Raw genomic sequence first — 26911 nt, forward strand, 5'->3', positions numbered from 1 at the left:
CAAGAGACAGGCTGAGATATTTTCTTTGAGCATCTCCGAGGTTGTGGACAGTGGGCGACACGAGGCTGTCCTGGCCTTAGCAGGAAGGACTCCTCTCCCGCTGGTGTCAGTCCGCCCGCGCTGCCATTAAATCCCCGCTGTTAATTCCTGGATGCATTTTGTCTCACCTGAGGGGTGGCCGGGTGGGGTGAGATGGACCTGGAGGGCTTAGCCCCTTGCTTTCAGCCCCTCCAGCTCCAGGCTAACCTGCTTATGTCAGGAGGCTCCGTCTCTCAGCTCCACGGTGCTGATGGAGGCACGTCCACAGCCCTTCGCCCCCTCCGGTTTGGGATGGGTCCTCTCTGCAGGTGGAGGAGCTGCTCTCTGCTCCTTGCCTTCCTCCCTGCATTCACAGCCTTGGCCAGGAGGTGCTGGAGGGGAAGAGCTGCCTAAAGCTTGGGCTGATGCTGAGCATCTTATCTTCCCCTTTCTTCTCCGTTTTGAAGACAACCCTCTTCAGCACCAGGAAGATTTCTTGTCCCAGGGGTCAGCTTTCTATTGACACCTTGGGTTCCTCCCTCCCTTCCTTTTCATGTTACATTTCTTATTGTTCATTTTAATTTCCCTCACTAGAAAAAGTCCCTCGCCGTGCATTGTGCTTCTCCACAGCAGGATTCACTAATCACATCATCTCCCAGCACCAGAGGCTTCTGCTTTAGAGTGAAAAATATTGTTGTCTAGGCACTACGATCCCATGAGGTTGCCTCAAGCCATTCTATACAACTGAGGGTAATTTCATAAGTGATTATGGATTTTGCGTCTCGGGGGTTTACCTCTCCTCAGGGGCTGTTCTTAACCTGCAGTATTTATCAGAAGCAGCTCTGAGAGCTGCGCTTTCATTTCCTGGCTAGGAGGGGTCACAGCTAGCAGTTTTGGGACAATCACCATGACAATGGCCAGACCCATGCACTGAACTGGGGCGTGGACTGGTGTGTAGCTGGAGGGCTTCGAGGTGCTCCTGGCCCTGGATGTGTCTGCCCCTGCGCCGGGGGCATCTCCCTGTCACCAGGGACAGGCAGCGTTCAGCTGCAGGCTGCCCGGAAGCACCGTTGTTGCAGATGAGCTGGATTGATTTCATCCTGAGGCAGATGCCCAAGTTAGCAGCTGCTGGAGGTGTTGAGCATGTGTGTCACCCCTCGGGGCACCCCAATGCTTGTTAAGGCGCCTCGGCTGAGAGGAGCGAAGGTTGCACTGGAGGGACTGGAGATGGGCGATGCTCTGCAGGGGCAAGCGCGCGCCTTCGTCCCCTCCAGCCCTGCTTTGCCCATCCACGTGGACGGTGCCGAGGTGGCCTTTGGGGTCCCCCATGGGGTCCCAGTAGCAGGCAGAGGGGGGGCTGGGGAGGGGTGACGGCGCTGCTGCTCATCGGTCCCTGCTTGGGGCAGCTCGCCTGGGCAGAGCCTTGTTCTTGCATGTGGCTGCAGGGAGGACAAGTCAGGTGGGATCTCTCGGGGGTTGTGAGGAGCAGAGCCTCTAATCCAGAAATGGAAACCAGTCTTTCATGGTAAGCTGCAAAGCCAGAGACAAATACTCATTTGGGAGCACGTCATTAAAGGCCCCGAGTTCCCAGCCGGGAATGAAGCACCCACACTGCTGTAAAAACTGGGGCTCGTTTGCCCCCGGGAACACTTGCAGATAGGCGTGGTGACAGGCAGGCACGGTTCCAGCGTGTCCCTCCCTGCATGGGACACTGGGAGGGTGAACAGAGTTACCGTGAGCACCTGCTGCGGTTCGAAAGAGGGAATGTAGTCTGAGTCACTGGGAATGTTTGAAAATGTTAAACCATACACTTTTGACTGACGTGTTGGTCAAACTATCAACTCAGTTCTGTCAGTAAGATGAGCTGCTGAACTGCTTTGCTGAGTCATTTGCCAAATTGGTCCTCAAATGGTTTGCGTGTAGAAGCTGCTGGGAAGGTGGTCATGCCGTTCGTTGTGCGTGCCACGTCGGTTACAGCCTTGTTTCAGCGGAGCTGCTGCCCTTTGAGCGCGAGGTGTGGCTGGAGCCCTTGTTCCAGCACCAGGGCATGCCGGTGGCACAGCAGGGAGCTGAGCCTTGTCACCGGCGTGTGCTGTGTATTGATTACAAATGCCCAAAGCTGCCGTCCCCAGAGCACCGATCGCTGCTGCTTCGGCGCTCCTCAGGGATCAACGGGCTGTTCAGCCGTGAGTCTCTGCCCGGAGTTGCTCAGCGGGTCTTTCCACGCTGCCCCGCGTGTGTGGGGTGTCCCGTGCCGGGCCCCGTGGGTGCCCCGCACGGCGCTGGGCTCTGTCGGGGTTAGGGCGCAGCAGGCTCCGGGCTCTATCCCTGCTCCTGCCTTACGTGCTTGGAGAAAGCCTCGGGCGTTGCTGCTTGCTTGTGCTGCCCTGCAGCTGCGGGTGGTGTCAGGGGAAATATTCCGGGTTAGCACCTGGTGGAGCTGCAGAAGTTCTCGCCTTGGCCCTCTGGGTGGGGGAGGCCCAGCCTGCACTGTGGGTGCTTTCGGGAGGGCACTGGTGGCTCTGCACTGGCTTGTTGCTGTCCAGATCCGCCCCTTTGCGTCTCAGGCTCACCTTTTTGCACAGTTCGTGTGTCTCTTCCTTTCCTGCTGTGATTTTTACCTCCCTACAAGGCTTTCACCCGTGTCCTCTTCCATTTCTCCTTGCAACCAGTTGCCAGCTGCCTGTGCCGCCGCTACACCAGCGTCATCCCTAGGCAGCCCTGTATGCTGACCTGCTCCATCCTGGTTTGGGAGCTGCTGGCTCAGACCCGTTACTGAATTCACACCAGCAGTGCCCAGCCGGGGGCCGCATCCTGCCGAGGAGCTGCTCGTGCAGGCTTCCCTCCCTCCCGCTGCAGGTCCACAATCAAAGTCATGTTATTTTCCAGGTTCAGCCCTCCAGTACCTAAATTTTTCACTAAACCCCCACCACCAAAGGAGGAGGGAGCCTGGTCGGAGCGCTCGGTGTCTGCAGGGAGCAGCTGCAGGGATGGAGGTGTGGAGGAGCCAGCTGAAGCCCTGGGAGCCACAGGGGATCCTGCCCAAGAGCCAGCAGATGCAGATGACTCCCTGGAAGCAAAGGTATGTTTTCTTGTACACCTACCGCTTGCTTTGCCTCCCCCATCTTGCCCCCGAAAAGCCGTGCTTGTGCCTATCCCCCTTTTTGCTGCCCTGCTGTCATGTGCCCTGAGGGTGGGCTGGGCAGCAGGGCCAGCGGCTGGACATGGGGCTTCTGGGGAGGGAGAAATCGGATAGTTTTGCTTGGAGAAGCCCACTGAGATCCTACAGACCTGTGCTGAGTTTGGGGTTTTTTAGCTTGTTTTTACACTGTAAAATGAGCCTTTTATCTGCATCATGATGTGAAGGCTTCCAGTTTCCTTCCTGTATCAAGCTGTGCCAAGTACTGTGATCTCCAGGTACCACCTTCTCACCCCCAGCTGGAGCCGCCTGTTTTTATGTCTCTGCCTTCACCCAAGACCTGCAGTGTTGCAGGGACGGCCACAGAGCCGTCTTTGATAAAATGAGACTTTTCAAAGTCAGTGTCTCTTCCTCCTGGCATGAAAAATGGCCTTTGGTCTGCTGACCTTCCTGGTGAACCTCGGTGCTTTGGAGCTTGACATCTGTGCTAGTGGGAACTGGCGCCTTGTTCTGCATTGTGTGGGACAGAGGCTGCTCCTGGGGAAATAAAAGAGGATGCAAGAAAGCATGGGAAGTTCTGAAAGCACTGGCGTTGGCATTAAGTTCAAGGAGAGGGGTTGCACCTGCTCACATCCAAACTTGGGTCATTTTAACGTTACAACGGCACATTTTTTCTGGATCAGGAGAAATGATACCCCATAGACGTAAAGAATAGCATGGCTAAATGTTTTTGGATAGAAGCGTGGAATCATCTTTATTCCTGCTTTGTTGACATATATGCAGAAATAAACCAGAGTAAATCAAGTAGATGTGGCTAAGTAGGATCCAAAAGGCATCAAAGGATATGTCTGGATGGCAGCTTCCCCTTCTGCTTGTGTGACTGTGTCAAGGCAATATCCACATAACCTCCCTGGGGAGGAGGGAGACCATAGGCCTAGGAAAGATGCGGGTTAGAATCTTTGGGAATAGGCACTTGGCAAAGCTTTGCTAGGCTTGAAAATGTGGAGATGAGAGAAAGAGCATTGAATCCTCTGATTCTGAGCTTCATCTACTGGGGAGATGTAGCCTCTGATTAGTGTAAAGATGTCCCATAAATATTCTTGCAGATTCTGCTGATGCCAAGGCCCCAGCACAAAGCACTTCTTCATGTTACTGAAGAAGCAGGTATTGCCACACTTCAGAAGCACTCACAAAGCCCTCGCTAATTAAATAGGGGTTTAGGGACGAGGTTCCTTTTGAAAGATGGCACCTCTGAGGTCAAACACGAGCTCTCAGCTGTTGCAGGACAGAAGAACGTCTCGGCTGCCTTCTTCAGGAAGGTGTCATTCAAGAGAGTGACCTGGTGGAGATCCTCAGCTCTCCAGCACTGATGGGTGCACGAGATGAAAGCTAAGCACTCTCTGAAGTTGGATAGTTGTGCCAAGCCCTTATTTTCCTGGTTTGATACTTCTCGCTTGCAGCTGTGTTCTTGCTTTTGTCTTGAAGAACCTAACCTGTCGAGGCATGGGGTTCTGGGCACGTTCCCTGGGCAGGAGTGAGTGAAGCTGGTCTGGCACAAGGGTGCAAAATGCCCTTGAGGTCTCTGCCAGGACTGAGGGCTGGGTGCACTCAGCTTCCCCATGCACGCTTGCAGGTATAAAGTGCAGGCGGAGCCCGTGTCTCACCTGTGGGTGGGCTTGGACCCACACTCAACGGATGGCACGGACATACCCGTACTTGATTTGCACCCAGGTCCCATCTCAGCTGCTCCTGGCTGGGTGAGGTGGCGGAGCCTGCAGCAGAGTGCTCTCGCCCAGACCAGCCAGGTGCTCGCTGCAGCCCATGGTGCTTGTTTTGCAGGGGCTGCCATCCCCTGCTGAGGAGCTGGAAGGGGCTGTGGAGACGCAGAGCCTGGTGGGGTCAACAAACTGATGCAGTCTGTGGAGGCAGAGCCCGTCAGCTTGGGAATGGAGGAGGTAAGTGGGAATCCGTCTTGTGCCCCGTTTCCAGTGGAAAGCAGTTCTGTAGCCCCCCCTCCCCACTGGTGCCTCTCGATGCTGCTCGCAGAGTGGCCTCGCGTCCCTCCAAGCCCATCGCACAGCGCTGCTGAAGCAACCAGTCACTGGAGAGGCCACGCAGGACGTGTCGTAGGGCTGACCTGCACAGCAGCTATGGAGGGCATTCTTCATCTTGTTGCTAATCAAGTGGTCAACAGGAAATTTCTGCAGTAGCTTTTGCTGTAGCATCTTGAGAGCGCGCAGCATGCGAATTGGAGAGAGTGAAAAGCATCAGGAGTCAGATGAGCTGGGCTGGAGTCCTCCCCCCAGCTCTGAGAGCTTTCACCTCTGAATACTGTGTTTTGCTTAGGACAGTAAAAGGTGCTTTTAAAGGCAAGTTCTGCAGTGGAGAGAATTTCTTGCTGCCAGGAGACATCCCAAATTACTTTTAATATGTAGTGTATTAATTAATGAGGGAGCATGGGAGAAGGTTTTTCCCGTGGCCCCTCCACTGGTAAGTGGAATGGGTACAGGATGAGATTAGGGTCATTTTGCCTGTGTTTGAGGAAGAGCCCCCTCCAGCCACATCTGTACTCTGCTCCAAGCCATGGCTGCTCTTCTGCATCCATTTCTATGCTCGACATCTTGATTTCTCCTCGCCTACCTCCAGGTTTTCAATGTCCTGCCGCTCTACGGTGTGCTGCAGCCAGGCAAGAGCGAGTGGGTCATGTTCACCTTCTTTGGCCACGCAAATATCGTTGTCCACGTCATGGCGCTGTGCAGGGTGAGGGAGGCTCGACCTACAAGATCATGCTGAGCGGGGAGGTTTGACTCATCAACTACCTCCTAGACGTCACGGAGATCAACTGCGGGCTGCAGGTACCGCAGCTTCTCTTGGCAGAGGTCCTTGTCGTGAAACCATCACCGGCGGGTTGCTGCCACCTAGGGCTGGGGCTCTCGCCCCTTCCCAACTACTTTGTTGGCTCTATGGCTTGAAGTGCAACCTTGGAGTGATATGTCCTGCATCCAAGCTGTTTTTTAATGACCATCTCTGCCCCCCTCCCGCTGGGAATTCCTCCTCCTCAAGGTAACTAACACCGCCTCCTGGGGCAGGCAGGGTCCCAGTGGTGATCTCCAGAGGGTCGTGCCCCAAGACATCCATCTGCTGATCTGCTCCTAAAGCCTGAGGTCCCAGGAGGTGCTCTCCTTTAATGTTCTTGATGAATCAGCAAAATAAACCAGGGAGGAAGTTAACTTGGGCTTCCCAGTCACTGTAGCTGGGGAGAATGTCCTAGAATAATCCCCACTTCTTTTCAGTCAAAAACCCCACAGATACTTCCAGCTGTTGGCCCTGTCTCCCATTTTGCTGTCTCTGCAGGTGCTTTTTCTTCTGCAATGTCTTGATGCCACCTCCTTTGTTCCAGCTGGGTGTGAGGTGACACACCATGAGGTGCAGAGAGCTTGTCTCCTCTTTGCTTTCCTTATGACTGATCTCTGTGGTTGGCATTGCCCCTCTGCATGCCACCATCAGTGTCTGTTCCTGCGTAGGGCTAAGGGGTGCCCTGTGGCGGTGGCTTCCCCAGGTTAACCGGGGAGACTCAAGTGCCCGTACCTCCTCTGCCTCTGCTTTTCTCCTGAATTCATTAGCTCACATCCCAGTGAAAGCAGAAGGAGGTTCCCAGTATCAGGCCTGTGCCTTCAGCCTGCCACTCCTCTGTCCTCTCTTCAGCTGTTTAACAAAGTCACCGAAGCAGAGGTCACCCTGCAGAACAGAGGGAAGATGGGCTTCACCTACGTGGTGCTAAGTCCCGGCGTGGGGACCGCAGACAGCCCCCTGCCCGGCGTGCCCCTGGTCCTGCCCAGCACGGTGAGTACGGAGGTGGCGCGGGTGACTGACCCTGGCTCTGGGTCAGGCTGCCCAGGATGGGGTTGTAGGGGAAAAACACAAAATTAAAAAAAAAGAAAACAACCCCCAAAAGCAGACAGGAGAGACAGGGCTGTAAGCAGCTGCTGCTGGGGGGCAGGAGGGGTCCAGCAAGCGTGGTCCTAACGTTCTCCCTTCACGGCCTTTGCCAGCAGGTGACCCTGCTGTCACACAGCAGCCACCGGCCGGAGGCACCAGCGCTTCGGTGGCTCTGGGGACCCCAACTGCTGAGCGCTCCGGCTGTGCGGGCACCGGGGCCGCGCTGTGCCGGCTCTCCTGCGGGTCACCGTGCCCAGGCTGTGTGATCGGACAGGGCTTACTCCTTGTCCCTGCCTGTAGCACACCCTGCCAGGCCCCTGCCAGCACTGAGCGGGACTTAAATCCTCTCTCACTTGGGCATGAAGCTGTTTTGGCAGAAATTGTAGCAGCCCCTGTTCTGGTCCCCCACTCCCCCAGCTTGGCTGCTCCGCAGCAGCTCTGTGGGGCAGTGAGGGGGCCAGGCGGGGGCAGGGCTGGAACAGTGAGGAGAGGAGTTTGCAGCATCCCACCGTCCCAACTTCTCAGTCCTGCGTGGCTGTCTTTGGGCTGGAGCAGCATTCCTGTCTAGTCCCTTTTTGCAGTGGGAAGAGGAAGCCAAACGGCGTTCACATTTCCTCATGCCTGTCTCCTACAAGGGGTGACGCACCGACGCCCTCTTCCTGCCAGCTTCCCAAGACCCAGCTCTGCTTGGCCCCGCGCAGTCGGTCGCTGTAACAGCCCCGCCGGCGCTGGCAGCTTGGCAGGGCTGGCTTCCGCTGCAGCTGTGTTCTGCGCTGCACCAGGGGCTCAGGGCACCAAGTGGCAGGATCTGTCCCGCTCAGCAGCTTCTCTCTGCAGTGTGAAGGGGAGCGGGGAGCCGAGGGTCCAGCCCAGCGTGCAGAGGGTGAGCCGAGGGAAGCTGCGGCTGTGTCCCGTCACCCAGGGCTGTGTCGCTGTCTGCTTGCATTTGCTCTCAGCCTGGCTGGCGTGAGCCTAGCCTGGGGCTGGGGCAGCCTTTCTGGAAGCCCGGAGAGCAGGTGCCCTTCCTGGCAACACCTTCCCTAGATCTCGTCCTAGTCTCTGCTCCTGCCTTTCCAGAGATGCATGTTTGCAGGTCACCGTGAGCCTGGATAGGCTCACGCACCCCCGGTGTAACCGCACAGGCAGGAGATGTTTGGTTGGGATCATTAGAAGGGTCAGGCCCTTCAACACCAGCCTGGGAACCGCTGGTGTGCTGTGGCAGGAGCTGCTGGCCATGCTGAGAGTTGGGCACTTCCCTTATTTTGCATAGTGGCTGCTAAAAGAGCTTTTATTTCTTCAGTCTGGCTCTTGCTAGCAGAGGGTAAACACCGTTAGGGGCAGAGCTGTGCTCATGCTGAGCAGGGGGTGGTCTGTGGGTCTGTCCTGGGGGAATGCATCCCTACGGGCCCTCCGAAGGACCTGGTGTAGGAGACCTCAGCTTCTGGGTACAAGAAAGCTAGAAGGCGATGTTGTCTGATACTTGCTTATGTACGAGAACCTGCCTTCTCTTCTCGGTGTGTCTGTCATCTGAGCCATCCCTCCACCAAACCCTCTCTCGTGCATTCCCTCCCTCTTCTCCCACACCCTGCAGGGTTACGCTGGACCTGGCAAGGAGCAAGTCCTGAATGTCTACTACCTGCCGGGAGTGCCTGGAGCCTTCTGCAGGACTTTCCAGATCCAAGTGGGTCACCTGGAGCCCGAAGAAATCTCCCTGAAGGGAGAGGGGAGCTTTCTCAGCATCTACTTGGACCTGCCCAGGAACATCAAAGGTGAGCATGGCCTGTCTGCTCCCCAGGAGGGGCCCCTGTTTCTCCCCCATGTCACATGCCCGTAGGGCAGCTCACACCTGCCTCCACCAAACCTGGAGGTTTCAGGGCTGTCAGACCGACATTCAACCCCTCAGTTGCTTCCTGAAGCTCTGGCAGATGAGCCCGTGTGGGCTTTGCCCCAGGAACCATCCTGCAGAGCTTGCCAGCATGTCGGAGTCCTGGGAAGGTGATGGCTAGACAGAAATCTCTGGAAAGCCGAGCACAGGCTGGCAGGGATTTTGGCAGGGTTGGATTTGCATCACGTTGCAGGGGATGAGATGCTCCTACGTGGGGAGGCAGATGGGTGGGAATGAACATCAGGGTTGATAAGAGGACAAGCAGCATCTACTTTGCATACATTGCTTGAGGAGGGTGTTTCTGGGAGAGGCCAGAGTCAGGGGAGTGGGGCTTCCCAGCTTCACTGGGAATGGCGCTGTGCCACGCTTCTGTTTGTGGATGTTTTCTTCCTTCAGGAAATGAAAAATATGAGAAGGTCCTGAAGGAGGTGATAGAAAAGATGGAAGAAGACAGCCAGAGAGAGGAAGCAGCAGTTCTGGGGGCGGCTGTGGCCGCGGAGCCACCCCCAGATCCCTTGGAGGCCGTGGTGAGAATGGCTGCTGCCCCGTTTGACGCGTGCCACCCTCCCCCGGTGTCACTGGGTCCCTGGCAGCCCGCAGCAGGCTTCCCGGGGCCCTGCTGGCACTTGGGACCTCCCTGCCCACACCTGCCCATGATCCTGCACAGCTCAGCAGTGCCCCCGGGGCTGCCCCAGGGAGAGATCCTGAAGACCCTGCTCAAGTGATTGAATTTATGGTACTTCGTGATGGGATGTAGGTCACCACTGGGGTATTTGCTGCTCACAACCCAAGCCCTGCCAGGTTTACAGAGCTTAATAGCAGCAGCCTGACTGTGCTCTGGGACTGTGCTGCTGAAAAGGTTCATCTTTTCCCCTTCATATTTCTCATGCTTCCAAAGAGCGCCACTGAAGCACAAGCCTGGAAAACATGATGCCTGCGTTTACTCTGCAGCCACCTGCCAGTCCCCGAGGCAAAGGGAGGAAGGGTTGTCTTCTCCTGGGGCTGCCCAGTGGAGATCCCCCTTTCTCCAGTGAAGAAATTTTCGGTAGAAGTTGCAAGGAGGTCCCACTCTTCCCCACCCTTCAGCTGTACGCAGATAGGAGGGTCCTGCCCTGGGCAGAAGTTGCAGAGGACTGTGTTCCTGTTCTGCTGATTAGGGATAGCAATTAAATTCAGACAGCCGAGTTAAAAGAGCAGACGTATTTTACTTAAAATAACTAAATGATGTAACAGAATAATACAGAAAACATACAGTAAGAAAAGACAGAGCAGCACGCTTAAACAGGAAAATACAGGGTAATGCATCAAATCATTACTGCCTGAGGAAGAGAATAGCGATTAAGAAAGATCCATCACCACTTGCATATATTATCATCATCCAGACCCGCAGTCGCGGGGCAGCCCCGGTCACAGCGAGGGTTGGCAGAGCCTGTCCCGGCAAGGGGGAAATCCTACGCGGTGCCTCCACCCGTAGGTGAGGCTGCCAAAGTCGCTGCGAGCGGGTCCAGCCTTATATACTAAAAATCAGCAAGCCAGAATAACTGTCACCTTTGTTTTGAGCGGAACATCTGGTTTCACTCTCTCATTAGATTCCCCCCAGAGCCTGGCCAGGGCTTAAGGGAGAAGCTAAGGGAGTTTCCTTCCTTATCTAATTGATTTATGTTCCTTTTAAAACAAGGCCATACGTCTGTCCCAAGGCTGGACAGCTGGCGTCACAGCTTTCTTAACTTACCCCTACACAGAGAAGAAGAAAGATACATTCAGAATAGACATGTTTTCGTTTCATCCGTCACCAGTAATAAGTGTATGATATGTAAGCTACATCTTTCATAAATGAGCGTACATGTTTTGTCAGTGATTACATACTAAGTTAGCAGCTTCGGCTCAGGGCCTGTTGTTCAGGCTTCAACACTTCCACCTTTTACATCAGAATAGGTGGTTTGTTCTAACTCAGTATAATACCTGTAAGCACAATGGTTATTAGTTATAAAATATACAGGATTCATCTATAGGTCAACTCCGGCTTGGGCCTATTGTCCAAGCCTTAGCACTTCAGTTCCCATGCCCCTCTGTGCACAGGGCAGTGGATTAAGAGTCTCTCTGTAACGAGGAGCCCCTTCTCCCTCTCCTGCATCCAACAAGACATGGAGCAGCCAGATGATGTGGATGCGCTTCTGCTGGGCATGGTGCAAAAGATGCCGTCTCTTGGGAGGGGCAGGGCTGTGAATTGCTGTTATTCCCACCCCTCCAAATCCCCTGAGCTCAGATCGTTGAGAAATTAAGACACAAAGTCAGTTCAGTGAGTACAGATTAGCTGCCCCCCATGATTGCATGGCTGCATCAGTTCCTGGGCTAAATTCCTTAATTCTCTATTAGTGTCTAATTAAATCCAGTTTCCCATTGCATACTCAAATTGGTAATGAGCCTGGGGTGACAGTAGCATGCAGCATTCAGAATTTGCAAGACAAGCAGGAGAAAACCAGTGTAAGTATAGGAAAGAGCAGGGGAGAGAGATTTCATTTATTTGCAAAAGCAACGCAGCACCTGTCCCATCCTCCGGCACATGCTTTCCTGTATGCACCAGGTTGGTTGTCTAGCCATAAAGTGCGGGAGAGCTGAGCACGCACACGACCAACGTGATCAAGCAGTGCCCCTTTATTACAACTAAGAAAGCCCTTTTATACTCTTCTCCCGCACACGTGAGTGACATGCAGTACAAGTCCTCAAGATTGGACAGTTACCTTAGCCCGCGCTTTAAACCTTCTTATGACTGGATAAAAAGTGCCACATCAGCCGTGCCAGGCTTCCCGCCCTGTGGAACTTCCTCTTCCGTCCCAACCCCTGCCGGGGGTTGTTTGTCTCGTCGAGTTTCTCCCCCCTCCTTCGGGGTCACATCCTTATCGCATTCTTGCTCAGGCTGAGGCTCTCATCAGTCTTGTTCTCAGGCAGGATTGCTCACATGGCCATTCTCTCGCAGAAAGCCCTCTAGAATCCCAACAATAAAGTTAGTGTTTTGTGACTCAAAACACATCGTTGTGCCCTGGCTGCTAGATGTTGATGCTAATTCAGAGCAGCACCCTGAATTGCTTGGAGCACCTTTCATCCCTGGGCCTCTGGCAGTACTTCACCAGCTCCATCCCCCTGTGTGAGTCGCCTGGTCAGTCAGTGCTGTGCCAATAGCAGCACCCAGCATTGCCAGCATGCTGCCTGCCTCCCACCCAGCTACAGTTCCCTCAGCGGGGGGTTGTTCAAATGTCGTGCAGTAAAAAATGAGCATGGAGGGGAGAGCTGCAGATAAATAAGCCAGGGGGAAATGTTTTCATCGACGTGGTTATCATATTAAGAAATAGATTTCAAATATTTCTTCTTTGTTTCAATTAAAAAAAAAAAAAAAAGTTTTACTGCAAAACTTGGGAGAGTGGTGTTTAAATTAAAAAAAAAAGGCAACCATTCATCTTGAAAGTACTTCTGCAGTGTCCCATAAGAGCTGCAGTTCATGCACCTTCTGACCTGTTTCTCTTAGATGGCCAGGAGGCCCCACCTGTGTACCCCCAGAGAGCACCCTAGTCAGTGGGGGTGCACCCCTTGCCTGCTTGTTATCAAAGTGAGGTGATGTGCCTGACTGTGCTCTGGGACTGTGCTGCCAGTGCTGATCTCTCAGAGACAGCAGCTTTATCGTGGCTCCCTTTACAAGAGAGCTCTTGTCCGGGCTGCTTTGGCACTGGCTGGGGGCAGACAAAGACTTGGAGCTCTGGAAGGTTCCTGGCTTGTCTGTCTGTCTGGCCGGATCAGCTTTTGTGGCTGGGCAGGCAAAGTTGCTGGAGTTCGTTGCCCTTGAGATGAGGCCCTGCCTGAGAGAGCAGGAGGTGTCACAGACACTGAGCAGCGAGACAGAAGGACCCCATCACCCCTCCAACACGAGCAGGGGGGAGCCTGGGAAGGACCGTTGCTAACCAGCCGCTGCCTTTCCTTCCCTCAGCTGGACCCTGGGCTGCAGATGCAGATGGAGCGGCTGCTGATGGAAGAACACGCCCTGGAGCAGCAGAAAGCCTTCACCTCTGGTCCCCCAGAGGCCACTGCCTTTGACCAGCACGCTCGTCAGAGGCTTCTCAGGTTAGTCGGGGCTCCCGTACCCTGTCTCCAGGTGCCCCGAGGGTAGCACCCAGCAGTGCTCCCCTGCTCCTGAGAGCTGCTTGTGTCTGCAGAGCTGGGGGTAGTGGGGACTCCAGAAAGGGTCTGATCCTGGTACCTTTGCCATGCTCCCTGTGAGCAGCTGAGTGTCCTCACTGCCACAGAGCCACCCTGAGCTTTGGAGGTGCTCAGCTCCCCACAGGCGCTGGGTCCTGCTCTTCGGGCTGAGGGGGCCAGTGCAGAGCATCAGGCCCTTCCAGAGAGCACCACCACCATCCCTGCTGACCAGCTCTGCAAGAGGCAACTCAAAGCTGGCATCTTTGTTCCGGCTAACAGACCACGCTGCGCAAAAAGAGTAGGGAACCGCAGAGGCTGACACACCCTTGACAAATCCGGTGGTGGCTCGGATGCTGGTGGGACTGCAGGGCTTACCTCGGTAACTTCCCTCTGCTCCTCCATGAGGAGGCACGGGCACGGTAGGCTCCAGTTCGGGAAGATGCTCTGCAAAACAGATCACGTATGTGCTTTCCCGAGTGAGATCGCTCTGGGAAAGGCCCCTCCCATGAATCTTGCAGGTGTTGATTACCGCATTTGTCGGTGCTGCTTTGGGGACAGATGTGGTTGCAGAGCAGTGAAGATTTCCTGTGCAGGCGAATCTTACGACAAGGTCCTGAAGCACTTTCAGGCTGGGGCTGTACATGGGGCTTAGCAGTTTCATTGAGACCAGTGGAGATCCACTGGACTTTACCTACAGTGGCTTTCCATAGCAGAGGAGCTGTGACCAGTATTCATTTTAAACTAGTTTTATTTTAAGGCCCCACTGATAGCTGATACAACCTAGGTCCTATGCTCCTTGTGACTTACCAAAGTCTTATTACCAGGTGGTCAGGCCTTGGATTTCATGGTCTTGAGTTGAGTTTTTACAGCAGTGAATCCAGAAATATTTTATTTGTGTCTTTCATGCTCTTGGAAATGTGGCCAGGCTGTGGTTTAAGGACTGTCCTTACTCCTCCTTTCAGAGCTGAGCTGCCCGAGTACCTCCTGGACTTTGGGTACGTGGTTCTCGGTAACACCCCCACGCACGTCGTGAGGATCACCAACACCGGGCAGTTCCCTGCGTCCTTCCGCACTGACAGACGGGTCCTGCGTGACACAGGTAACCAGTGCTGGAGAGCCTTCACGTGGGCTCGAAGGAGCTGTCTCTGACAGATGAGCTTAAGCCACTGGACATGGGGAGGTTTTCTGAGTGCTTGTATGTATAACTTCTTCCTCCTTGGGACCCGCTGCCTGGTGCTTTAGAGCCTGAGTTCTCCTGGCCAGCAGCGCTGAGACCCGGCCTGCCCGGGCCCGCCCTAACGCTTCCCTGCCAGGGCTGGGTGGGCTGATCACCTTGGTCACCTCCCAGCATCTTCTGCTCTTGGCTACTATGAGCGGCGCCTGATGGGCGCTCCCTCCGTGAGCGGCGCCTGATGGGCGCTCCAGGGGCTTGTGTTGCAAACAGATGGACCCTCTGTGGTTTGGAAGTGCTTTGTTTAAAGTTCATAATGCCATAGCACTTCTATTCAGCCTTTATTGAGAAGACAGCCTGTGAGGTCCTCTGTTGTATCAAATAGGCTGGGTCATCTTGTTTGACTCTCATATGAAATCTAGTACTTGGTGAACTCTGTAAGGTAGCTCTGCTTTAGAACGAGGCGCGAGAGAGACGGTGTGGTGCCACCGGCTCCGTGTGGCCGAGCCCTTTGGAAGCTCATTCCTGCTGTAGTTCGGCGGGTGGTGAAAGTGCTGCGGAGGCTCCAGCAAGGGAAAGGCCTCCCAGGTTCTGCAGCACAGTTCACACCATCTACCGCAGCGGGATATTCGCATCAGCAAGACTTCATTAAAATACTTGTCATTTGGTCCAAAGAGAACAGAAAGTCAAACTTCATTTTTTTCAGGAAAAGTATGTGTGGTCATTGTATTACCAATTTAGCATAGTCTTCTAAAACCAGACTCTGTTGTGGATTTAGTTTTAAGTTGCTCTCTACTCAGTAAAATATTTAAACATGGTAGATTTTTGCTGCAAACTATGGCTTAGGTGAGACTTTCTCGTAGCTGTTGTCGGTTCTGAGACAGCAGAGATGTGAGGGAAGGCAGGGGCGGTTTATGTCTGCCAGCTCCCACTGTCACACCGCCCGCGGGGTCCCTTGGCTGCCTCCTGCGGCTCCAGGGTCTGAGGAGTGCCGGGATTTGGATGTTCAGATCATCTTGTGTGGTAGGAAGGAGTACTGAGTGTGTGTTTTAGCTTTACCACTTACCTGGAGTGAAACAAGGAAACTTTTTTTTTGCTTATTTGGGTTTATTTGCAGGAATAATGTAATTCTAGTAGTGAATGAAAGGCAATTTTTTTTCACCCATTCCCTGAAGCCAGTTATAGGCAAATAATACTGTTTTTATCTGAAGTGAGAACATGTGTCCATTGTGAGTGGTACTGGTACAACAGTGTTGATTTCAACTATTTCACGTGTTCTGATTTCTGCTGTCATTTAGCTTGTGCCTTAAGTGCTTATGGAGCAGCCTTTTTTTAATTTATTTTCTAAAAAGGGCACTGCTATACTCTTGGAGACGAAGCATTGCAAGTATTAAGTGGTTGTGGCTGTAGTGTGGGAGGATTAAAGCCCAGAGCTCACTTTCCCTGTACAGACACCGCGGTTCCTTGCCCTGGTCAGTGGTGCCGTGGAAGAGGCTGATAACTGCAGCGTCTCCCTTCACAGCCTGCCCCGAGATCCTGCTGGTGGCCAGGCTGCAGCATCGGGCTTCGGGTCTCTTGATGTGAGTCCTTCTGTTTAAAACCCCTCAGGGAAGAAGTGTACCTGTGAATGCTGCCGGCAAGAGTTAATTTGTTCAGTTTTGAAATTGGGGCGATTTTTCTAATTGTGCTACTTCCAAGAGCTGTTCTGTTGTTGGTTTACCTTTCATCTACGGGAGGTTCTGCTTTTGAGAGGCAAAAAAGTTCTCTAGGATTTAACTGACTCTAGGTCAGTTCTTGTAACACCGATTTCCGATCAGGTATAATAGGGAGGTGGCCAAAGGCAATACCAGCAGTGGTGACTCCGGAAATCTTGGAGTAAACAAAGGCCTTGTTCACAGTTTTTAATATTTGATTAAAGATAAGCGTGTGGATGACCCTAATGCAAATCCCCTGAACTAACATCTCTAAATCACATGCATCGCTTTTACAGTGGTATCAAGAGCTTTCCCAGATTTTTGCATAAGAAAATCATGCAACACCAGGAAAACTAGTATCATGGGCTATAGACAGAATTTTACTTGTCATGTTTTGTTTCATTATTAATGCTACTAATGATAATAATCATTTTCTTAACCCTTATTCCAAGAGCTCAGAGATAGGTTCTGCAACAGTTCCCTCCCCATACAATTTTAACTTCTCTTATGTGTAACTTCTTAGTTACTAATTGCTCTTTAAAAGGGAATAATTAGAAAAAGTGAAAAGTATTTTCCTTCTCTAACAATTAAGGAACACTTCAAGTCAACAAACACCTGAACTTCTCTAGAATGAAGGTTGCGTTTTTCTGACAGATACAGATGACAAAAAATATTGATACTGCTATTTCAGTTAGGAAGACTTGAGTTAGCTTGCAAGCACAGCAAATACTTCCCCTAGCAAATACTTTCTGTCTTACCTGAGCAACCTGGATTGCTACACAGTGCTGTCTTGTAGCAGGCAAGGGCTCCTCTATAATCTTTCTTGTTGAAAGAAATGCATGCTTTACCTGTTGTACCATACCAGTTACAAATAAATCAGAAATATAAACAAAGTAGTTATAAATCAGAAGCTCATAAGTATTATTTTGTGCTGTGCCAGTTTTCAAAAGTTACAGTTAAAAACTAACAGAAAATTCAGACGACAACAACTTACTTCCTTTGATGGTGCCAAGTATATGAAAGAAATCAGACACGGGAAGATTAAAGTTACATTTTCATGGTTTTCAGCAGAAACTTAAAATTCTTTCCTGGTCCAGAGGAAAGACACTAAGACTAGATGAATTAGCAAACAAATTAAAATGCTGACCCCTCACTGCTGGTATCTTCACCTTTGACAGAGTATACAGCTTCCTTGGCATCATCAGGGATATAGAAGTAGTTGGACTGGATGTGTGCCCACAGCTCTCAGAAGATGCTCTCATAGCTAGCGTTATACTTTTTCCTAGCTCTTCCACCTAAGTATACTTCCCGAGTTTAAAGTCATCTCTGTCACGTGTTTCTCATCAAAAGCGCACACTTCTTGATCCCGTTCTTTCTCTCTACTCACATATGCACCGCCTTCTTAAGCACATAATTCATTCCAAAACTCAACTGGAGAGACCAGGTTTTTATAAAAATACCCCTAAACTCACACCGAGAAGGGCAGGGATATTATTTGGAGACTGGTTGAGCACAAAGTGGAACTGTGCATCAGCTTGGTTCATCTTGCCACCTTCAAGAGGACAAAAGCAGGCTCTTGCCAACAAGTGATTCTAGATAAGGAAAAAAAATTGCAATACATTTATTGTTGTAAAACATGAAGATTAGACTAGGTGAAAGATTAACTGGCTCTGCTATACTGCTTTCTGTAATTACTTCTCTTACATCCGGAAGGAAAATAAACCAAACAGGGTCTTTTCCATCCACTTCTAAAGTTCACATATTATCAAGCAAGAGCGCAACAACCAACCCTTCCTTCCCAACCCCCAAGTTGACTGACGTAGTTCTGTCCAGCGTCCCAAGCTGGAGGTAATTATTCCTGGTGGCACCACACACATTTCAGGTACTTACAGGTTCTGCTTGTATGTGCTACACTTACAGACTTTAAAGCCTGAGCAGTTTCTGTCTTCACTTTAGCGCTTGCTTTAAAATCACTTCAGAATTTACACGTAGGGATTTTTACCCAGGTTTTGGTTTTCCCTGATCATCCATGATCATTTTGTCAGCCATAGTATACAGCAAGGGAGCCTGTGTAATGAGCTCCTTCTTGTTATCTCTGTTCTCCTCCTTCCGAGCCTGCTGTACACAGTACGCTGCCAGAGTATCCAGACATGTCATCTGATCTTTCTCCGGGTCTCTCTACTCCAAGTTACCATCTCTGGTGCAGCTTCCAACAGCTTCACAAAGTCTCCTGTTTGTCCTTGTTTGTAGGCTTCCAGCTGTGTGACGTGGAGGTTTAACAGATGATGCTAACCCAGTGCGTAAGTAACCTCTCCAGGTGATGCTTTAGGTGTCACGCAGATTCTTCTCCAGAACGCAGGGACAGACCAGACATACACGTAGGGATAATCAAAGGCATTCCAGTACCGCCAAGTGTTTTTCTGTCACCACCCCGACACTGAGACACAAGTCTTAGAGCGATTTATAAGTGAAGAACCAATTGTTTTTCCTCTGAACTACTTGGATGTTTTGCACATTTCACCATACTTTCCGTGCACTTTTTTTATGAAGTGCATAAACAAGGGCACAAACCAGGACAAAGATTTCATTACTATTTCCTTTGCCCTTAATAGAAACACTGCTGGAATACATAGCTACAGGTTGAACAGTATTTACGCCTAACATCACTTGTCGGAGATGTTGGGGCTTTATTAGGGTTTACTTTGTGCTCACCAGTGTATTTTCATATGACTTTGTGCCCCCCTCCTTCCTTCCTGCCCCCCCCCCCCCACACACCCAATCTCTAATGTTTCATTAGCATATCTTTCTTACTTTTTAAATAGAAGTAATTAATTTTTGTTGGACACACTAGTAACTTTCGGTTCTGGGGTTGGGATGGAATCTTTGTCAGGGGAAAAAAAAAAAACATATTTTTTCCCCTCAAGGTGGAAACTGTTATTCTAGTGGATCTAATTGCCAGTTGTGAAGTAGGTATATTTTCTGTAATTCATCCCAAGAGGAAGAAGTGAACTTTTAACAGTTTTAAAACTTGACCTTTTTGCCAATAATTCCATATAATATCTTAACATGCATCTTGCTATTAATAATGGAAAACACTTTATTTTTTTGTCATCTTACATTGTTGGTGAGAAACAGAAATCAGATTACTTTAAAACTCCACTGTAATAGCACACTGCATATCTAGCTATTGAGTTATTTAAGATCTGCCTGTTCTGTGTTTCTGTCTAGCACTTGATGTGTTTATTTCCACATTTTTCTTAGAAGGCCAGGGCCATTTTGTTCAGTTACTTGAGAAGTAATGTGGAGAGATGCCATACTTGAAGACCATTTTCATGCTTCCTATCAACATGTAACTTAAGTTTACAGTTAACTTAATCCGTGCAAGTAGAGCAGTTGATTCTTAACTTGACTGGGCATACGCCTAGCTATCTTCTTGAATTAAGGTCTCAGACTGGAAGAGAACCAGTAGGTGTTACCAGCCAGAAGCAAATGTTATTTGAAGATGCGAGGAGGTATTCTAGGCACTGGTTCCCTAGATAATTTGGATCCTATTTCCACATATTGCTCTGAGTACACTTTCTGCTCAACTTCTAAAGCCTTGTGGCAAGTGGATAGTGCTGGTGTGTGAGCAGCAATGAATATCCATTTTATAGTAGTTTAACTGAGCAAGTACCTGTTAACTGTAACTTCCCAGAAGCAGGTAACAGCATTTGGAAAGAAAAATAGTGTACAGTTGTAAGTTTTCAGGCATTCCTTACCCCTTCTCAAGGCATCTTTTACCTTCAGTATTCCCTGGTATGTCAGGGTGGTTATACAGGGACATATTGGACTTAATATTCCCAACCCATGTTGTTAATGGAGTCTAGGCTACAGTTCACAGCAGGAGCAAGCTACCAGGCTAGAAATACTCCATTGCAAACTGCCTGGAGATTCCTGGGTTTGTATATTACTATATTATTCTCAGAGTGAGTAAGACTGAATAGCGTGAGGAATGAAGCTGGCCTCTCGGTAAGCTGCATATGGATGTCTGCCTGGAGTTCAGAGCTGATTTCATTTGCCAGAGGGCAGTAGTGGTGCTGTTAGTGTCTTGTCGTCCTCTGCTGCTGGATTTGCCATCCACGATGCAGTATGTTTATCAGTAAAACTGTGTTTCTGTCTGCAGGCTCAGCCTGGGATGTAGAATCAAGTTGTGTTCTTTCCGGCTTGCACATCACCACTAATAAAGCTGCTACTGGAACGTAGTCAAGAATTCTGTCGGTTCAGAAGCCAGTAAAGAAACTCCCAGAACTATGTTGCCTCTGCGAGTATGACTAAAAGTTTATTTGTTCAGCGAAGTGACTGTGCATGCAGCCAGACCCAGGTCATTTAAATGAAGGAAGATGCAACTTTCACAAGTTGCTCCTTGTTCTTACCGCACTGGGTAAAGAGGGGCTGCCCCTGGCACCTCAGCAGATTATTTTGAGATTTTTAAGGCGTACGTATGGTAATTCATAATGTGCTGGAAACACAAAACTTCTAAGAGAAACACTTTTAACGAGTTAATAACTGAATACTGTCCAGGCATAAGTCCTTGTGCTAATCAAATGTAACACAACTCCAGCAACAAACCAGGCAACTCATGTAGGCAAAGTGGGTAGACATGGTACATTTGACAGCTGTATGGCTTAAGTCTGGACAAACTGGTATGTATGCCTCAGATTCTCACTTTCTCAGTCGTGCTTCTAATACTGAGTCCTTTTTTAACAGTGCCAAGGGTGGCTGTGTGCTCTAATGTAATCTTAAAGATACGTTTTCTTAATTTAGCTGTGCATTTTGTGCGGAAGCTCTACACAAGGAATACAACAGGAAGCGACAGGCAGCTGCTCCCACAGGCAAGAGGCCGGAGCCAGCAGTGCGGAATATGCAGAGTAGTGGCATCGGTGGTGGTGTTTGTCTGGACCATGTTTCCTCCCTCCTTAGGTCAGGTCTGAGGAATGAGGCTGATTGGTTTGAGAAATACAACTTGAAGTAGCTTTGTTTCCCAGATGCAGAAAGCTTGGAAGAAGGGGACAAAAACCCAGTAGCAGTCAGACTTGTCTGAAGAGGGATGGGAGAGTCTACTTTCCTGTGGCAGGCAGAGGATGGGAAATCCCACCTCATATGTAGGAGTGATGGGGGTGGGCAGGAAAAGTCTCCCAAAGAAAGCAAGCTTTGTGCGGGTGCAGGGTGGTGGAGCTGACTTAGTTACTGTTCTGGGAGGTTTGCTCCCTTTGTTTTATAGTGGCCAGATGTATTTGGGAAGCTGAAGGCTTGAGTTTTCTTAGGCCTAGAAGTTTAGGTCTGTTCTAAGATGAGATCTGTCATACCTATTTTGTTCTTGTGAGTGTTCACGTTTGCATGAAAATAATTGGATGTAAGTGTTATGTGTGAGCTTGTGACAGTCAGTGCCTTGCCCCATGTTACATCTGCCTAAGCAAGAGAACAGTAGAGATGCAGCTAATTCCCACCACCACCACCAGGGATGCAGCGATGTTCCGTCGGCTTGTTCTTGGTGCCGTGATGTTCCACGTGCCTGGCTCCGTCGAGGTCTTCAACAAGCAGCAGCAGCAACAATCAGCAGCATCCCGAGAGAGGAGTACGCAGCCCCTTTATAGTCCCCGTCCCCACGATTTCTCCAAAAAGTCCTCCCGTTTCTGCGGGGGCTCGTGGTGATATTTGCCGCCCCGTGGTCCTCCATGCGCGCAGGCCCAGGTGGTCGCGGTGGTCTTGCTGTTGGGGGTCGGCGTGCGGTGCCTCCAGCCTCTACACGTCTTCCTCGCCGCTACCGTCTGGCCGCGCCCGGCGGCCCGCGCGGGTGTAGCTTGGTGGGCGCTGCCAAGGCCGCTGCTGCTCCAGCCTCGGGCGGACGTCGGGGTGTCGTCGGGGACTTTCCGTCTTCAAGGCGTGCTCCTTCGCAAGGACAGGGTGCTGCGGGCGGGAAGGGGGGTCGTGAAGCAGCAATGCTGAGACAGACAGAAGTCCAAAAGGCCCCCTACAATGTGTCTAATCATATAAATGTTAACTTCATTGTGTTTTTCACGTGCTCTGTTGTGGGTGCGTATGCCGGGTCGCGAACTGTCTGCGTCACTGACAATGTAAAAGTGTCATCAGCATTCAAGTTAGATTAACGATGTCTAAATTAATGACGCACTTGTGTTAGAAGACTAACGGCGTCTAGATTAACGATGGCTAAAAGCGAAAGTATTTTTGCTCATTAGGGAAGAAACAGATAATAAAGGAACCTGTAGAATAAGAAAGCAGAAATTTATCTACCAGTTGTGCACGCTTAGTAGCGCTTGTTGAAAGTGCTGAGAGGAACGAGTTTTTGAAATGAGCATGCGCCAGAGCAACGCACGGATTTGCTGTCACAAGAATAGATAAGGACTTGTTTCTCTAATAAACATCGGAGCTTGACTGTTAACCATATTGGTGTGTGTCTTGTCTCACAGCCTCGTCCTGCAGCTAAGGGGGTTCCTGCTACACTCTGTGATTTCATGGTGGCATGTACCGCTGCAGGGCCAGAGGGAAAAGAGATTAAAGGGTGACCCTTTAATCACCTGAAGCGAGGTGGCCCTGCTGGAGCAGGGGGTGGGACCAGATGGCCTCTGGAGGCCCCTTCCAGCCTCAGCCCGCTGCGATTCTGTGAAAGGAGGGGCAAGAGATGTTCACCAGGATAAACCCGCCCATGACTATTGAACATGGGACCCGAGAACAGCCTCCGGCTCTCTGCAAACCCTCAGCACTGGGATTGATGCAGGGTGGCTGGACAGGCCAGGAGGGGGGGATCGGGCTGCCCTCCCCTATACCCTTCCTCCTGGGCAGCCGCTTCTGGCCTCTCTCAGACAACACAGGGCTCGAGTTGCACTCAGTATTATTTTTCTTACAATTATATCATTTTTCCAGCTTCTTGTTCAAGCCACGGGAGTCCTTCCTTGCCTTTGATGGACATTGATTTGACCCCAAATTTGCACCCATGAAAGGTCACATGACTCACGAGTATAGAGGAATATTTACTCACCTTTGTGCTTTTAGCCTCTTAAAAAAACACTAACTGGTGTTTTAAATGAGTTACCGACAGCAGCAGCGGGTGTTACAGATTATTATAAGCACATCACTGGAGGGTATTATAAAATGGCTATAAGCCATGGTTATAATCAATCCGGTTTTGATTTATCAGACTCTATAGCAACCCATATAAATTGATTAGTCATTTATTAAAATGGATTTTAATCACGGATTATCTCTTTGTACAAATTTAGAAAACTACATTGGTTACAACCAGACTGAAAGACAGAGAAGGGCAGTGTTAAAACTCTGGAGAGACAGCCAGGCTCTTTTTCCAGCTGTATCTTCTTAGATTTTGCTCTTCCCCGCCTCCTCCGGGCCGTGCCGCAGTGAGGTGAAGCAAGCGCAGCTCCGGTGCCACGCCGCCAGCTCTGCCCACGAGGTGCCGGCAGCTGCCTGGACCTTTCTGTCGTACAGGGACACCCCAAAGCACGGACACAGTGCGACGTCCCCAGTTACCCCGGTACGGCTGGGGTGTATGAGAGCTCAGCTGCAGCTCTGGCAGGCTCCTAACGATCACTGGTCATTAAACCAACCTCAGAGCTGCTGATGCCAAGAACAGAGGGTCCCCTTTTTATTGTTTGTGTATTTTGTTTCGCAGGTCCGTTTGATGGCATTACAATGGGCTTGGGGATACTCTGCTCTGCCTCGCCTCTCTCCTGTCTGTCAGCCACACACTCTGGGGTCATCTTTCCACACGCAATGTATCTTAATGCACCAGTCTGTACGGATCTCCTCCCTTCCCCACATCCCCCATGAATATATAACCACCAAATGTGATAGGAAGAAATTACTGTTGTAATGGAACTGGTTCATTACATCCTTCTGGTCAGAGGCGTCTAATGAGGACCAGGGCTGCCTAATGCTGTTCTGTTCCCTTTGAGCCAGCTGCAAGTGTAATATGTTTCATCGTGGCGTTTAATTTACCCGTTGGAGCTGTGGAAGGAAGCGGGCAGGTCCTTCATGCAGCGGGCACCAGTGGATGAGCCGAGCCATTAAGAACCGCCTTGGCCCACTGCAGCACGGCGGGGCCTTGGCCGTAGTGCAACGGCAACCGGATTTCCAGCGTGGAGCTGCCGCGTGTCCAGAGGGCTCAGGGCAAGGTCCTGCACGTGGGTCAGGGCCATCCCTAGTCCAGATACAGACTGGGCAGAGAAGGGATGGAGAGCAGCCCCGAGGAGAAGGACTTGGGGGTGTTGGTTGACAAGAAGCTCAACATGACCCGGCAAGTGCACTCACAGCCCAGAAAGCCAACGGTGTGCTGGGCTGCACCCAGAGCAGGGTGGGAAGCAGGGCGAGGGGGGGATTCTCCCCCTGTGTTCTCAGGAGACCCCCCTGCAGGGCTGGGTCCAGCTCTGGGGGCACCAACAGCAGAAGGACACGGACCTGCTGGAGCGGGGCCAGAGGAGGCCACGGAGATGCTGGGGGGCTGGAGCCCCCCCTGTGAGGACAGGCTGGGAGAGTTGGGGGGTTCAGCCTTCCAGCACTTAAAGGAGGCTACAGGAAAGATGGCGACGGACTATCAGGGAGTGTAAGGATAAGACAAGGGGTCATGGTTTTAAACTGACAGAGGGGAGATTTAGATTAGATCCAAGGCAGAAATTCTTCCCTGTGAGGGGGGTGAGGCCCTGGCGCAGGCTGCCCAGAGAAGCTGTGGCTGCCCCCTCCCTGGAAGGGTTCAAGGCCAGGTTGGGCAGGGCCTTGAAAAACCTGGTGTAGTGGAAGGTGTCTCTGTCCATGGCAGGGCGGTTGGAACTAGGTGATCTTTAAGGTCCCTTCCAACCCAAACCGGTCTGTGATTGTATGACCTGAGAGCTGGGTCTGCAATATAGACAGCTACTGGGATGTTTGGCTCAACAGAGAGCAGCATCTTCAGAGGGAGGATTTCTCCTGTCCTAAAATAGGTGTTTAAATTGAAGTGTAGGAAGGGATAGTGTAGCTGGACCTAAATCACCAGTGGAAATTGCACATCTAACTTAGAGGCTCCATAAAAGATGACCAAGACCTTCATTTGTTGTGTTTTGACTAAGCAGATCTTTCCCAATTTCAGGAGCTTTTGCACTGAGGTCTTAAGCAGAGCACGGTGTTGCGGGAGGATATCGGACCTGCACAACTCCAGGAGAGTTACATCCAGCAAAGCCGTTTATTTTTCCAATAGCACATACGTATGCTCTCGCCAAAGCTCGTACTCCACAGTTACAAATCAGCGATTAGGCAGTTATCAAGCGTTTCTCCTGCCAGCACAAGGCCGCTCTCACACGGGCTGTGCAGACCAATGCCCTGCTCGCTCAGGCGCTGTTCCCGCGGCGGTAACTTCTCACCGCTCAGGACTGTCCCACGGCTCAGTGCTGCGGCTGTCCCTTGGTTTCCCTGCCGCCTCGGCACAACTCAGCAGTGTCTGATCTTTCCCCCAAGGCCTGTTTCTCATCCAAGCCTTGCTGCTGCTCAGGGGCTGTGTAGGGCCGACAGGCCGGGGTCTCCCACAACATGGTAGATGCAGCAGACAGCAATTTGTGATTTACTTACAAAAAGCATCTCCCAAAACCAGGCCTTAGTGATAAAAACTCTTCATTGAATTCAGATCAGGATGGATTCAACTGTATTGGCAGAAGAAAATGCTGGACAAGTTCCAAAAATTACTTTTTTTTTTAATATTTTCAAAATGCATTTTTCACATTACTTTTCACAATGGCAGTTGTCATTTAGAGTGTGACCTGCTTGAGGAAAACAAAGAAAACATTTCAAAAATGATTACTAACCCAGATAGGAGCAAAACTCTTCACCTGGAGCAGCAAATAACTACATGTTGGACACAATGCCAAAATCTGAGACGTCCTCTCCCTTTTTTTACCATCTTCTCCAGTTTGATTCAAAGCAACTTAACTCTGAGCGCCTTGGTCCTATCCCAACCCCTTCAAGAACCCAACAGGCTGAAATGCACTCCCAATTTCACCTTGGCAAGCATTGCTGCTGGTGCCTATTGCATCCACCGCGTCTGTGCCTCCCTCTGAGCATCTAGTAGCTCCGTCAGGGCCTCCGAGACAGCCGCCAGCCCTGGGCTCCTGCCTCCGCTCTCGTGATGACTCCTTGCTTGGCGTGGGACAGCCACTACTGCCTAATTATGAGCACTGGCTAATTCAGGCTAGAGTCCCATGCGCCTGGACTGAATGTCCCGTGCACCTGGACATTCAGAGTCCCGTGCACCTGGAGAAGATTTTTTTCCCCAAAAGCCACTGACAGTCGCAGGCGTTCAGCTCATCTCCGCACATCGCAGCCCCAAGCCAGGCTGTGTTAGTTTAAAAGCTCCGCAGAGAATGAGCACAACCATCTGCCCTAATTCCCTGCGGCACATTTTAGCAGAGCAGGGTTTTCTTCACAAAGATATTATTCCTCAACATTTCCCGTTGTTTTCACCCAGCTTGTTTATGGCAAATAGACCCTTGAGCTACAGCCCTTTTGTCCGGGAAAGCTTTAGTGATCTCGGAGTCATTGTGTTGGCATCAGTTTAATTCCAGCTGCTCTAGCTGGCAAGCTGATGAGAAGAGATGTGCTTATGGGATCTCCGGCTATTTTGCTGGGGTGCGCAGTGCTGTGCTAACACAGACTGACGGGGCCCTGCAGGGCTATTAATTAAAGGCACTCTGTGAAGGTGTCACCAGTCATCTCACAGACATGCAAGAGGGGAACCTTGGGAAAAGTCACCCTGCCCTGCAGTGGGGATTGTTTCTTTGGAGATGCCATTGTTTCCAGGCTGGGATCTGGGGCACCTCCCTGTGAAATCCCTTCTGGCACTG

At 51.0% G+C, this 26911-nt stretch overlaps 1 protein-coding gene across 1 annotated transcript; it reads left to right on the forward strand.

Moving 5' to 3' along the window:
- The first annotated feature begins 5067 nt into the window (after window positions 1-5067).
- On the forward strand, window positions 5068-18765 carry LOC141974087 (hydrocephalus-inducing protein homolog). The gene is made up of 7 exons (XM_074933338.1): window positions 5068-5112; window positions 5804-5917; window positions 8688-8865; window positions 9378-9508; window positions 12961-13094; window positions 14132-14268; window positions 18285-18765. The coding sequence occupies exons 1-7, from the start codon at window positions 5068-5070 to the stop codon at window positions 18311-18313; spliced, it is 768 nt and encodes a 255-aa protein (XP_074789439.1). The 3' UTR covers window positions 18314-18765.
- Window positions 18766-26911: the final 8146 nt, after the last annotated feature.

This window comes from Athene noctua, unplaced genomic scaffold, assembly GCF_965140245.1.
Source record: "Athene noctua unplaced genomic scaffold, bAthNoc1.hap1.1 HAP1_HAP1_scaffold_31, whole genome shotgun sequence".
Taxonomy (NCBI): Eukaryota; Metazoa; Chordata; class Aves; order Strigiformes; family Strigidae; genus Athene; species Athene noctua.

Coding starts and splice junctions, on each gene's coding strand:
- LOC141974087 (XM_074933338.1), top strand. CDS start 5,068: ATGCAGTCTGTGGAGGCAGAGCCCGTCAGCTTGGGAATGGAGGAG. Junction 9,509..12,960: donor CAGATCCCTTGGAGGCCGTG/GTGAGAATGGCT, acceptor TCCTTCCCTCAG/CTGGACCCTGGGCTGCAGAT. Junction 13,095..14,131: donor GCTCGTCAGAGGCTTCTCAG/GTTAGTCGGGGC, acceptor TCCTCCTTTCAG/AGCTGAGCTGCCCGAGTACC.